General features: G+C 38.1%; 1 protein-coding gene across 3 annotated transcripts in view; it reads right to left on the reverse strand.

The window, feature by feature from the left end:
• The window catches only part of LOC124777287 (maestro heat-like repeat-containing protein family member 1), a 274758-nt gene that overhangs the window by 81228 nt on the left and 180550 nt on the right, over window positions 1-12980 (reverse strand). For all 3 annotated transcript variants that reach the window (XM_047252633.1, XM_047252635.1, XM_047252634.1), the window contains exons 24-25: window positions 10873-10987; window positions 7689-7835 (exon numbers count right to left, since the gene is read on the reverse strand). In XM_047252633.1, the coding sequence (XP_047108589.1) occupies window positions 7689-7835; window positions 10873-10987 (262 nt within the window). The remainder of the gene's footprint in view (window positions 1-7688; window positions 7836-10872; window positions 10988-12980) is intronic.

Genomic DNA, 12980 nt, shown 5'->3' on the forward strand with positions numbered 1-12980 from the left:
CATTTACAATTACACAAAGGAACTCATTTCATAATTACTATTACTAAACTGACAGCAAATATTTGGATACTACTGTTACCCAAAACCACATTATTTAATGCTAAAATTATTTCTTTTCTCTCTACCTTCCCTCCTTCCGACTTCTGTTGTGAACTCATACTGTTATTACCACCACCAGCCTCATTTTCAATTTTTTAAATTTTTTTTTAGGTCATCAATCTTTCTAGTTGCTTACCTATGGTCTCCACTTTTTTATATCCTGTGTCGATATTTTGGGCTCTGATTCAAGTACTGTTCCAACATACTACAATTCCTTCATTTGTTACATTTGTTCATGGAATTCTTTCCTCATCCACTAAACCAACATCATAAACATAATAACTTTCTTGTAGGAACTCTAGTTTTACTTTTCTAGTTTCTTTTTGTGTCATCTCTGTGGAACCCATATATCTTCCTATAACCCTACTCTTCAGCTATTAAAGACTCTTTTTACCTGTGTGAGTGTAGTGGTTCATTTCACTTCTACTGATCTGTCCAAAGTACATTTTCTTAACTCAATCAACAGCAATGATTTCTATCCCATCTCTTTTTTTCCCTTTTAATTCTTATGCATTTATGCTTGCTCATGATTATTACTTTATGCCCAAAGACCATTTCTTGAAAATTAATACATTATGCAATGTAGCAGCAATTACTTCACAAGTAGGTACAACGCTTTTGTCCACCAACACTTATAGCCTTTGAAGTGTGACTACCATAATATTTCATAATGATGAAAGCACTCATGAAGTATTCAATCTCATGCCTTTCTCTTACCTCATCAATTCAAATGTTTCTTCATTCTTTCCCATCCTGAAATTGTAGTCTTTGCACGGTCACCAGACATTCATTCTACATTTTTTAGCAATTTTCCAGTCCTACCAGATTCTCTCCATTCTGTTATTAGCTTGTTGTGAGACATGAAGATTTGTTCACTGGTAGTTATTTTCCAAAGAATGAAGTGCTGCACTCATTCAGGAAAAAAGGTTGTTAATGATAGTTTTGACTCCCGTTAATTTTCATGTTAATAGATAACATAAACTCATGATACAATTCGAAATTGGGCGCCATTATGCTACGATTTGGAGAATATTACTTTTACTAATCCTCTTTTTGTATAAAAAAAAAATTCACTTGAAAAAACTGTAAACTTACAAGGAGGTAGAATGGCTGAGTATTCATCTGCTAGCAGTGAAATTTCAGTGTGCTGACAGACCCATTAACACAGAACAATATTTACCCCTAACTTTTTGAAGTATAAGTTCCTTCATCAGGGAGACTTTTTCTCTCCTTCGTAAGTCACTCCCAGTAGCTTTCATCTAGGGAACCAGATATCTCTACACTAGCAGCAATATCAATGGACCAACTAGGGGACCCTCCATACTGTAAATCACAGATTTTGATGCACTTCAAATATGTTGTAGAGGCACTTACCCTGGGTAAGTGGCTATCCGGTTTTTTAGCGATGGGCCTTAGTTTTTCAGAAAATTGATTTTGAAGTTCATTGTGTGCTTTGTATATCTGTAATATTATAAGCATTCCTAGCAAGCCAGCGTAGCATAGCGGTAAAGGTTCAGGGCTACTGCAGTGGAGGTATTGTGTGTGAATCCTGCTTGTGTACCCTTTTTTTTTTTTTCAAAATCGAGTGAATTTTTCAATTTTATTTCAAAGAATATCAACAATCAGTGTAAGGTGTGCAAAATTATAAATATATATTCAGTTATTCATTTTTTCAAATATTCATTCAGTTCGTACAACTGTCACTTCTTGTATTACCTAAATTGATCTCCGCCCATTATCATCCCCTCTCCTATGAATACCATTAGCCGTAATGGGAACCCCAGCTCCTAGTTGTGGCCAATGAGGATGCAAGTTGTATTCCTTTACGTAAATCTAATTACAGCGCCAGTTGCTCGCAAAGCGTCTCTAGTGCTGTGTGTTAGAAAATTCTGTGAAATGGAAGAACCAAGTGTTTCTGCACAAGGCGAAATCACAAATGCCACTAAATACGCTGAAAATATACTCTGCGATTTGAATTTCATAATGAATACACCGCCTAGTGTGATCTCTGCCAATTCCACTGCAATTGACGATGGATATGTAGTGCAATTCGGGATCTCTTGGGTGAAAGACAGATCATTATTGATGATGAATTGATAGATATCAACGAAGAAGATGAATTGGGAGAATATGATGAGAACCACAAATGGAACAAATATTTGAAAAAATTAATAACTGAATATATATTTATAATTTCACACACTTTACACTGTTTATTGATATTCTTTGAAATAAAATTTAAAAATACGGTTGATTTTTTTTTTAAAAAAAAAGGAAGAAGAAGAAGAAGAAGAAGAAGAAGAAGAAGAAGAAGAAGTAGTACACGAGCAGGATTCGAACACGATACCTCCAGTGCAGTAGACCTGAACCTTTACCACTGCGCTACGCTGACTTGCTTGGAATGCATGTAATGTTACAGATATACAAAGCGCGCAAAGAGCTTCAAAATCAATTTTCTGAAAAACTAAGCCCCGTCGCTAAAAAACTGGATAACCAGGTACTCAGTGTAAGTGCCTCTGCAACATATTTGAAGTGCATTAAAATCTGTGATTTACAGTATGGAGGGCCCCCTTGTAAGATTAATACAGTTGTGCTTGTTGCTGCTGCAGCTATCATTAAGCTTCAATACAGTCATTTATGTAGGCTCTTACCGTTCCGCATGATGAGCATTTTCTTTCTTTCTTTCTTTCTACTTCAGATGCAACTGTGGTTCCAAAATTGTACATGCTGAGAGCATATTATTATTATTACCTTTCCTTTCTCAGACGTTATGTCTGGTTAAAAATGGAAAGCGACGCGGACCTTGATCAAGTGTGACTTCCTTTTAACTGTACGGTATATGTTACACTGCATTTAGGAACTTTTGAGTAATTGAACATGTATCAATAATTACAGATTACTGTAGTTGTATATATACATTTGGATGTAGCTGCATTGCGTTGATGTACTGGTGGATATTGCATGGTATGACTCCTGTAGTTGATAGTACAATTGGTATAATGTCAACTTTATCCTGATGCCACATGTCCTTGACTTCTTCAGCCAGTTGGATGTATTTTTCAATTTTTTCTCCTGTTTTCTTCTGTATATTTGTTGTATTGGGTATGGATATTTCGATTAGTTGTGTTAATTTCTTCTTTTTATTGGTGAGTATGATGTCAGGTTTGTTATGTGGTGTTGCTTTATCTGTTATAATGGTTCTGTTCCAGTATAATTTGTATTCATCATTCTCCAGTACATTTTGTGGTGCATACTTGTATATGGGAACGTGTTATTTTATTAGTTTCGGTTGTATGGCAAGTTGTTGTTGTATTATTTTTGCTACATTGTCATGTCATCTGGCGTATTCTGTATTTGCTAGTATTGTACATCCGCATGTGATGTGATCTACTGTTTCTATTTGTTGTTTGCAAAGTCTGCATTTATCTGCTGTGATATTGGGATCTTTAATAATACGCTTGCTTTAATATCTGGTGTTTATTGTTTGATCCTGTATTGCAATCATGAATCCATCCGTCTCACTGTATATATTGCCTTTTCTTAGCCATGTGTTGGATGCGTTTTGATCGATGTGTGGCTGTGTTAGATGATACGGGTGCTTGCCATGAATTATTATTATTATTATTATTATTATTATTTTCCATGAGAATTTTGCTCTTCAAGCTTTTAAGAATGACACATTTAGCAGAACAAGGGAGAAATTCTTGTCCTGGAAGGCTACCACTATGAGTAGTAAAGATTTTAAAGTAACTTAGAGCTGACTGTGATAAAACTCGGGCCCTGAGTAGCAGTAGGTCATGCTACAGCATGCTATCAATTTATAATCATATAGACCACACACTATAACAGTGTTTTCAATAGTAGATGGCATTATATTTTCATGAAGTGAAGTTGTATTGATGGCCCATTAAGTATTTATTTATGCATAATTATGGTTGATCATAAATATTCCACTTTTTTGTGTCAATTATTATGCACTCAACATTCCCACTGTATATGGAGTATGTTTCATTTCATCCAATTATTTTTATTATTATATAGTGGTAATATTTTAAACGCTTTCCATAAAATCCTGAACAGGTGAATTAAGAACAGAAGTACCATATTTTATGGACTATAAGACACTACGGACTATATGATGCACCTTAATTTTTATATAATTAAAAAAACAACATTTTATCACTTTTATTATCAGACTGAAAAAAAAAAAACCTATTTTATAAAACCGAGCTACCCTTTAAAATCCATGAAAATCATCATCTGAACTTTCTTCTTCCTCTTCATTGAAATCATTGTCCTCTTCATATATACGAGATGGTCTTCACTGCCACCGAGAGCATTACTTATGCTGCACTTCTTGAGAGATTTAATAATGAAGTATTTGAAACTTCCTGGCAGATTAAAACTGTGTTTTGGACCAAGACTCGAACTCGGGACCTTTGCCTTTCACGAGCAAGTGCTCTACCAACTGAGCTACACAAGCATGACTCACGCTCTGTCCTCACAGCTTTACTTCTGCCAGTACCTCGTCTCCTATCTTCCAAACTTAACAGAAGCTCTCCCACGAACCTTGCAGAACTAGCATTCCTGAAAGAAAGGATATTGCGGAGGATATTGCAAGGTTCACAGGAGAGCTTCTGTTAAGTTTGGAAGGTAGGAGACTAGGTACTGGCAGATGTAAAGCTGTGAGGACGGGATGTAAGTCGTGCTTGGGTAGCTCAGTTGGTAGAGCACTTGCCCGCGAAAGGCAAAGGTCCCGAGTTTGAGTCTCGGTCCGGCACACAGTTTTAATCTGCCAGGAAGTTTCATATCAGTGCACTCTCTGCTGCAGAGTGAAAATCTCATTCTGAACGATTTATTTTTTCATTCTAGACCACGGCTGTATTACCCACAACCCACTTCTTTGACTGTAGTTTGTTTTAAGGGCCCCTCCACCATGAATTCATGTTGGGTTTCATCCATCATCCATTTCTTCCACTTCTCTCTCAAGTACACTTTATATGGTTTATTTATCAAGACATAAAGAGGTTACAATTGAGATGTAAGTCCTCCTGGAATAACAGCTAGCTTGGTGTTTCCCTGTCTCAAATTCTCTTTCAGAGATTTTTTCAAATGACTACTAAACTGATTTACCACAAGAGAACCCTTCTTCAGTAGAGCACCTTTCCTTCTCTCCCATGCACGGTTAATGCATAATTTCATACCAGCCTCGTCCATCCAACCCTTGCCGTCTACAAGAACAACATCTTGCAGTATTTCAGAGGTTTTGGTATTGCTTTGCGCTGGCAAATGATCATTTAGTACTGTAACGACAACATGAAAGGACAACAGTGTAATGCATTTTTTCATGTCCACTTGTTCTTATACACACATCAAAAAAAGTTTTGCATCACCCCAGTTCCCAGAACTCCTGAAGATAGATGTTGACTGTGCATACTGTATCACAGACAGTCCCTTTGACTGTTCAGATATGTCACTAAACCATGCATGAGCAATGCCTATTACATGGAGAGGGTCCGACAGCTGATCAGTTCCAGTCATTCCCCCAGGAAGGAGGTACATGGCTCTCATTGTCTCTAGTTCAACCATGCCTAGATGGTCAATACCGTGATTTGATCGCGTCTGCATTGTTGCTTTGTGTCAGGAAGGGCTCTTGCTTTGTGTCAGGAAGGGCTCTCAAAAAAGGGAAGTGTCCAGGCATCTCGGAGTGAACCAAATCGATATTGTTTGGACATGGAGGAGATACAGAGAGACAGGAACTGTCGATGACATGCCTCGCTAATGCCGCCCAAGGGCAACTACTGCAGTGGGTGACTGCTACCAATGGATTATGGCTCGGAGGAACCCTGATAGCAATGCCACCATGTTGAATAGTGCTTTTTGTGCAGCCACAGGACGTCATTTTATGACTCAAAACGTGTGCAATAGGCTGCAAGATGCACAACTTCACTCACGACGTTCCTGGCGAGGTCCATCTTCACAACCCTGACACCATGCATCACGTTATCTTCACCAATGAGTGTCACATATGCCTTCAATGAGACAATCGTCGGAGATGTGTTTGGAGGCAACCCAGTGAGGCTGAACGCCTTAGACACACTGTCCATCGAGTGCAGCAAGGTGGAGGTTCCCTGCTGTTTTGGGGTGGCATTATGTGGGGCCAATGTATGCAGCTAATGGTCATGGAAGGTGCTGTAATGGCTGTACAATACGTGAATGACATCCTCTGTCTGATGGCGCAACCATATAGGCGAGGCATTCGTCTTCATGGACGACAATTCACATACCCATCATGCACATCTTGAGAATGACTACCTTCAAGATAATGACACTGCTCAACTAAAATGGCCAGCATTTTCTAAAGACATAAACTCAATTGAACATGCCTGGGATAGATTGAAAAGGGCTGTTTATGGACGACGTGACCCACCAAACACTCTGAGGGATCTACACTGAATCGCCATTGAGGAGTGGGACAATCTGGACCAACAGTGCCTTGATGAACTTGTGGACAGTATGCCACGATGAATACAGGCATACATCAATGCATAAGGAGGTGCTACTGGGTATTAGAAGTACCAGTGTGTACAGCGATCTGGACCATCACCACCACCACCACCACCACCACTGAAGGTCTCGCTGTATTGTGGTACTACATGCAGTGTGTGCTTTTCATGAGCAATAAAAAGGGCAGAAATGATGTTTATGTTGATCTCTATTCCAATTTTCTGTACAGGTTCCGGAACTCTTGAGGTGATTCAAAACTTTTTTTATGTTGTAGTTACAGTTTTAACACCTTTCATGGCAACAGTCCTGTTACTCAGCACATCAAATGTCAGAGGAGTTTCATCCATATTTGCTAATTGCCTTAGTTCACAATTGTTTTCTTTCAATGTTGAATAACAAAGCAATGGAAAGATAGTATTTTCTCTTCATATTCTTAAGACATTTTCTAGATTTTTCGGTTTAGGTTCGCATGCTAAGTCCATGACGCATCATAAACCTGTAGCACCAACCAATTCAACCCTTAAAGTCTATTAAGTTCTTCTGCAGCACTAGCTGATGAGAGTGTATTTGAATTATTTTTGTATTAATCCCAATGTCATTTTGACGGTGTCCCTGAACCCATTTCAATACATCGTCTTCTAGTTTTGGCCATTTTGCATTCAGTCCTCTATTTTCACATTTAGTCTTCCTCATTTTTTCAGTTCTTCTTTACTACTCGCCATATGACTTTCTGTTGGCAGAAGGCCGAAAAGCTGCTCAGCTGCTCTGTTTCCATGTTCTTCTGCATATCCTATTACTTTCAATTTATATCCCACATCATATTAATGCTTTTTGTTTTTTCCATGTTACCAGACAGAGATAAGTTTCCCATGGCGTCAAATATATGGCTATTTTTAAGACTGGCAGGAATTTGAAATCAAACACTGGACATTTTTATATTAATTTCGAGTATAAGATGCACTTGAATTTTGTTTGAAGAAAAAAGTGCATCTTATGGTCCATAAAATATGGTATAGACATAATTGCAAATGCTACCTTACCCCCCCCCCCCCCCCCCACACACACACACAAGTATTACATACCTGTTCCTGCTCCCAGCAAGAAAGTGAAGCCAGGCCTTTTAAACACAATTGCCTGACAACTGGAGACGGATCAGCCAAACAGTTCAACAAGTTTGACATAATACTTTCCATGAGGACCATCTGGAGGCTACCTCTCATGGCCATTAGCTGAAGAAAAAAAAAATTTGCTGTCATACAGAAACATATTACACTGAGATGACAAAAGTCATGGGATACCTCCTAATATTGCATCAGACCACCTTTTCCCAGTGTAATGCAGAAACTTGACACGGCATGGACTCGACAAGTCATTGGAAGTCTCCTACAGAAATATTCAGCCGTGCTGTCCCTGTAGCCATCCATAACTGTGATAGTATTGCTGATGCAGGATTTTGTGCTTGAGCTGATCTCTCGATTATGTCCCATAAATGTACAATGCTATTCACATAGGGCAATCTGGATGGCCAAGTCATTTGCCCAAACAGTCTGAATGTTCTGCAAACCAATCATGAACAACTGTGGCCCAGTGACATGGTGTGTTGTCATCCATAAAAATTCCTTTGTTGTTTGGGTACATGAAGTTCACGAATGGCTGCAAATTGTCTCCAAGTAGCCAAACATACCCATTTCCAGTCAATGATCAGTTGAGTTGGACCAGGGGACCGAATCCATTTAATGTAAAACTTCTCACACCATTATGGAGCCACCGCCAGTTTACACAGTGCCTTATTGATAACCTGGGTCCATGGCTTCATCAGCTCTCGCCAAGTGACATTAGAATTCATATCAACATGCCACATTTTTCCAGTCATCTAGTGTCCAATTGGCATAGTCATGATCCCAAGAGAGATGCTGCAGGCAATGTTGTTCTTTAGCAAAGGCATTTGTGTGTGTCATCTGCTGCCATAGCACATTAACACCAAATTTCATTGCACAGTCCCAAAGGATATGTTCACTGTATGTCTCACATTCATGTCTGCAGTTATTTCATTCAGGGCTTCTCGTCTGTTAACACTAACAACTCTACGCAAATGGCTCTGCTCTACCACTGTGTTGTCCATGGTGAGATGTAATGTCTGAAATCTGATATTCTTGGCACACTCTTGACACTGTATCTCGGTGTATTGAATTCCCTAACAAAATGGAATGTCTCAAGCGTCTAGCTCCAACTACCATTCTGTGTTCAATGCCTGTTAATCCCCGTCACTTAGCCATAATCACGTCAGAAGCCTTTTCCAATGAATCACTGAAGTACAAATGACAGCTCTGCCAATGCACTGCCCTTTTATACCTTGTCTATCACCATCTGTATATGTGCATATCGCTTTCCCATTACTTTTGTCACCTCAGCTCAGTGTATAGTAAAATAACATCAGATGCACAACTTTTCGTGATAATGAGGGCCACTCTACACCACAGTCTATAACCTAACCTAACCTAATGGCATTTCAGTTTAAAAGTAGTGCAACAGTATTCTGTACTGTTGTAAAGTTTCTACAGTCTGATATTATGAAGATGTGCAGAGGCAGAACAATGCTAATATGCAATGTCTTCCACAACTTGTATGTTCTGGTAAAATGGTGATTACATACTGATGAGCCAAAACATTGTGATTATTGCCCACTATGAGATGAATGTCTCCTTGCAGTCTGTGACACACTAAGGAAAGTATACAAGCAGAGCACAGACAAATAAAGAATCTTTCAGGCGATGATACATTTAGCAAATAGGTAAATCTAATGACATAAGTGACTTCAACAAAGGGCAATCTGTTATTTCCCACCACCTGAAAATGAACAGCTCAGATATGGTGAAAGTGGCCGGCTCTTTACAAGTTACTGTCTTGAGTATCTATAGAATGTGACTGACAGGTGGTGAAACCATGAGTAGATGATAAGCTGTTGGACATTCATGCTTCAGCACAGACCATGGAAGTCAGAGACTTATCTGCACTGCGAATCAGGAGGGGCAGTGATTTGTGGCAGGTCTAATTACAAAGTACAATGCTGGTGTAGGTACAAGTGTCTCAGTACACACTGTTCAGCACACATCGTTGAACATGCATCTGTGCAGCAAACAACCCCTAAGTGTTCTCCAGTTGACCTAATGACTTTATCAATTGTGACTGCAGTGGGCACAGGATTGTCACAACTGGGCCATGTCACCTGATCCGACGAGTCACATTTGTTGTTACATGAAGTCTACTGTCGTTTCTGAAAATGCCATCACCCAGGTAGTTGTGTGTTGTGTATGTGCACTGTGCCACAATCGAAAGCTGTTGGAAGGCACTATTATGCTATGAGCAGATTCAACTAGGCGTTCATAAGACCTATGGCAGCAATAAAAGGCACTTTGATGGCTGTGCATGTGAACATTACTGCAAACCACCTGCATGCCTTTATGTGTGATATGTTCCCTGATGATGATAGCCCTTTACAGCAGGACAACTGTCCATGTAATAAGACCAGAACCATGCTACAATGGTTTGAGGGGCATGAGAGTGAACTTATGGAGGTCTACTGGCCACAATATTTGTGTGATCTGAACCTGATGAAGCACATTTTAGGACATTTTCTGGCAAAAGCTCAATGTTCACTAAACCATCAGTCAGCAATTCATGTGGATTACATGATCTGTACAAAGACATCTGGCGTCATGTAATTCTGGACACCTACCAATGACTTGCTGAAGCCACACCATACAGAAGTGCTGCTTTATTACATTCAAAAGTTGGACCAACACACGGTTAAGCAGTTGGTCATAATGTTTTGGCCTATCAGGCTAGCAATTAATGCTATAAGCAGAGCCATGACCCTAGTGCACCTTCGACATACTGACAGTTGAATATGTAAGTGCAAAACAATATAATCTGAATATTTTAACACAAATTCTGTCTTCACAATTTGCATTATGCAAATCAAATTACAGTTGTGAACAGTCTAACATTAATATTAACTATATTTTAGGTGTTTCATTTATTTTCTGTAATAGTTCAATAGATTTCTGAAGTGTGAAATAAAGTGTGAGAAAAGGGAATCCTACATGGTAAGCTTCTTAGGACAAATTACCAAATTAAATCATAATTAATCAAAACGATGACAATCAAACAGAAAAAAGTAATATAAAAATGAGAATGTAACAGTAAAATGCCAAAGTGGTTTTCTCCCTTCATCCATTCCGATAAACGCTCATACTTTAAACTTACCTCTGCATAAAATGCAGCTACTGTGATTCTTTGGGGCTCATAGTTACTTGTTCCATATTGGTTGAAACATCCCACCAATTTTGGTAATGACTGCGGTACACACTGACATACTTTCCTGCACAGCAAAAATTTCAGAAGGTCACAATAATGGAAAACTACAGAGAACCGGCTAGTAATAAAATTTTACACTTGAACAAAAAATGAGTAATGAAAATCTTACACTAATTCGTGTTCAACAATAATTCTTCTTACAGAATGCATCTTCTCAAAGTAACACTGTCAATACTCTAGACCTTTTCAAAGGCATCACAGTAAATTTTGTCTAAATGGAATATGGGATCATAATGTATGTAAGCACTGCATAGTAACCTAACAGTTCTAAGGTGAGACGGAACTTTTGCTGATGACCTGGTCTCTATAGTCCAATACACAATGACCAGATTTTTGTGAAGATAGCTCTTGAATTTACTCCAGAATAGGCTGCATTTCCTAAATTCATTTGCTCTTTTTTGTTACTGCTGACATTATTTGAGTTTGACAACTGTATGTCTTTAATTCTTTACATGTCTGCACCGTTTCAATTATGTTGTGTAGCTGATCACATGATATATACATAACCCCATGGTGGATTCAAAAACAATAAAGTAATATTTTCATAGAAGGATGAGAAACCGTAATGCAATAATAAGTTATTATACTTGACTACCCACAGGGATTTGTTCGAAATAACCTATCTCTGTTTTTTAACCTGGAAAAAATTGCTTGCATGATGGGAAGAATTTCTATCCAGTAATATTGTCATCAAGTAATACTCATATTTGAGAACAAACTCCTTTTCTGAGTGACTAAAAAAATGGAATCTATGGGGACAAATGCGTTAACCTGAGCAGCAAACATACTGAGAAATAACTTTCAGTTTCAAAGGGGAAAAAATATTGTTATTTACCATTTTTATGAAACTTATGAATCCATCCTAAAAAGTTACCACGTAGAAAAAAAACTAAAAAAAATCTCACATAATTTGTTTATCAATCCTGTATAGCATACTTGCTTGATCTTCCAGTCCCACTACAGTTATAATTCAACTCAAAGGAGGCCTTAGGCAGTCCACCCACAATCATATTTTCAAGACTGTGAACCCAGAAAAATAGGTTTTTCACAAGTTTTTATCTCCATTTTTAATCAGACTGTTTCTTCCATAACAAGGTGATTTCATAAAAATATACTTTTTCAGTGCAGAGTACAAAAAACACAACAGAACAGGGTACCATCATAATCATTTCTTAAATATAGTAGAAAATGTAGCGACAAACAATTCGATAGAAAAATCACTGCATATGTTGCAAAAGCAACTCCCATGAAATGCTCTCACATGAATGTATCACCAATATCTCCTCCTGAAAATAAGAATATTTTATATTCTCTCCAAGCTCATCTGGATTTGATCCCATGTAATAAGGCCCTTCTTATCTGAAATCTGCAATGCATCACTAACTACTCAAGGCATTTTCCAGAGGCTGAAATATGCCATTGTTAAATCCCTCTTTGAAGAAGGTGGCAGGTGAGATATCAATAACTACCTAGCTTTTTCACAACTGACATTTTCCAAAATTTTCAAGAAAGTGATGTAGTCTAGAGTAGTAACACTCTTGAGCAACAATAATATCCACAGTAGATCAGAGTTTGGATTTCAGAAGAGCTGCCCCACTGAGAGTGCTGTTTACATTTCTACACACCAAATTTTAAAAGCATTAAATAACAAAATAATGCAGGTTGGTATTTTCTGTGACCTACCTATAGCCTTTGAAACTGATGGTATGGCGAGTCAATGGATTATGTCATATCTAACAGAAAGGATGCTGAAAGTTGTACTTAGCAGTTCTAAAATGCAGTCTAAGAACATTATTCTGATTAGGGAGAAATCACGCTTAGGTTCCACATGACTATCGTGGGTCCAGTATTGTTCTTCACGCATGTAAACAACCTTCTATCTAATATACAACAAGCACAATTAACTCCTTTTGCAGATGACATTAATACCATAATCACTCCAGGCATACATACAGCAACAGAAGAAATGTTAAACAATATTCTTGAAAATATCACTG

The sequence above is a fragment of the Schistocerca piceifrons genome, chromosome 2, assembly GCF_021461385.2.
Source record: "Schistocerca piceifrons isolate TAMUIC-IGC-003096 chromosome 2, iqSchPice1.1, whole genome shotgun sequence".
In the NCBI taxonomy this organism is placed as follows: domain Eukaryota; kingdom Metazoa; phylum Arthropoda; class Insecta; order Orthoptera; family Acrididae; genus Schistocerca; species Schistocerca piceifrons.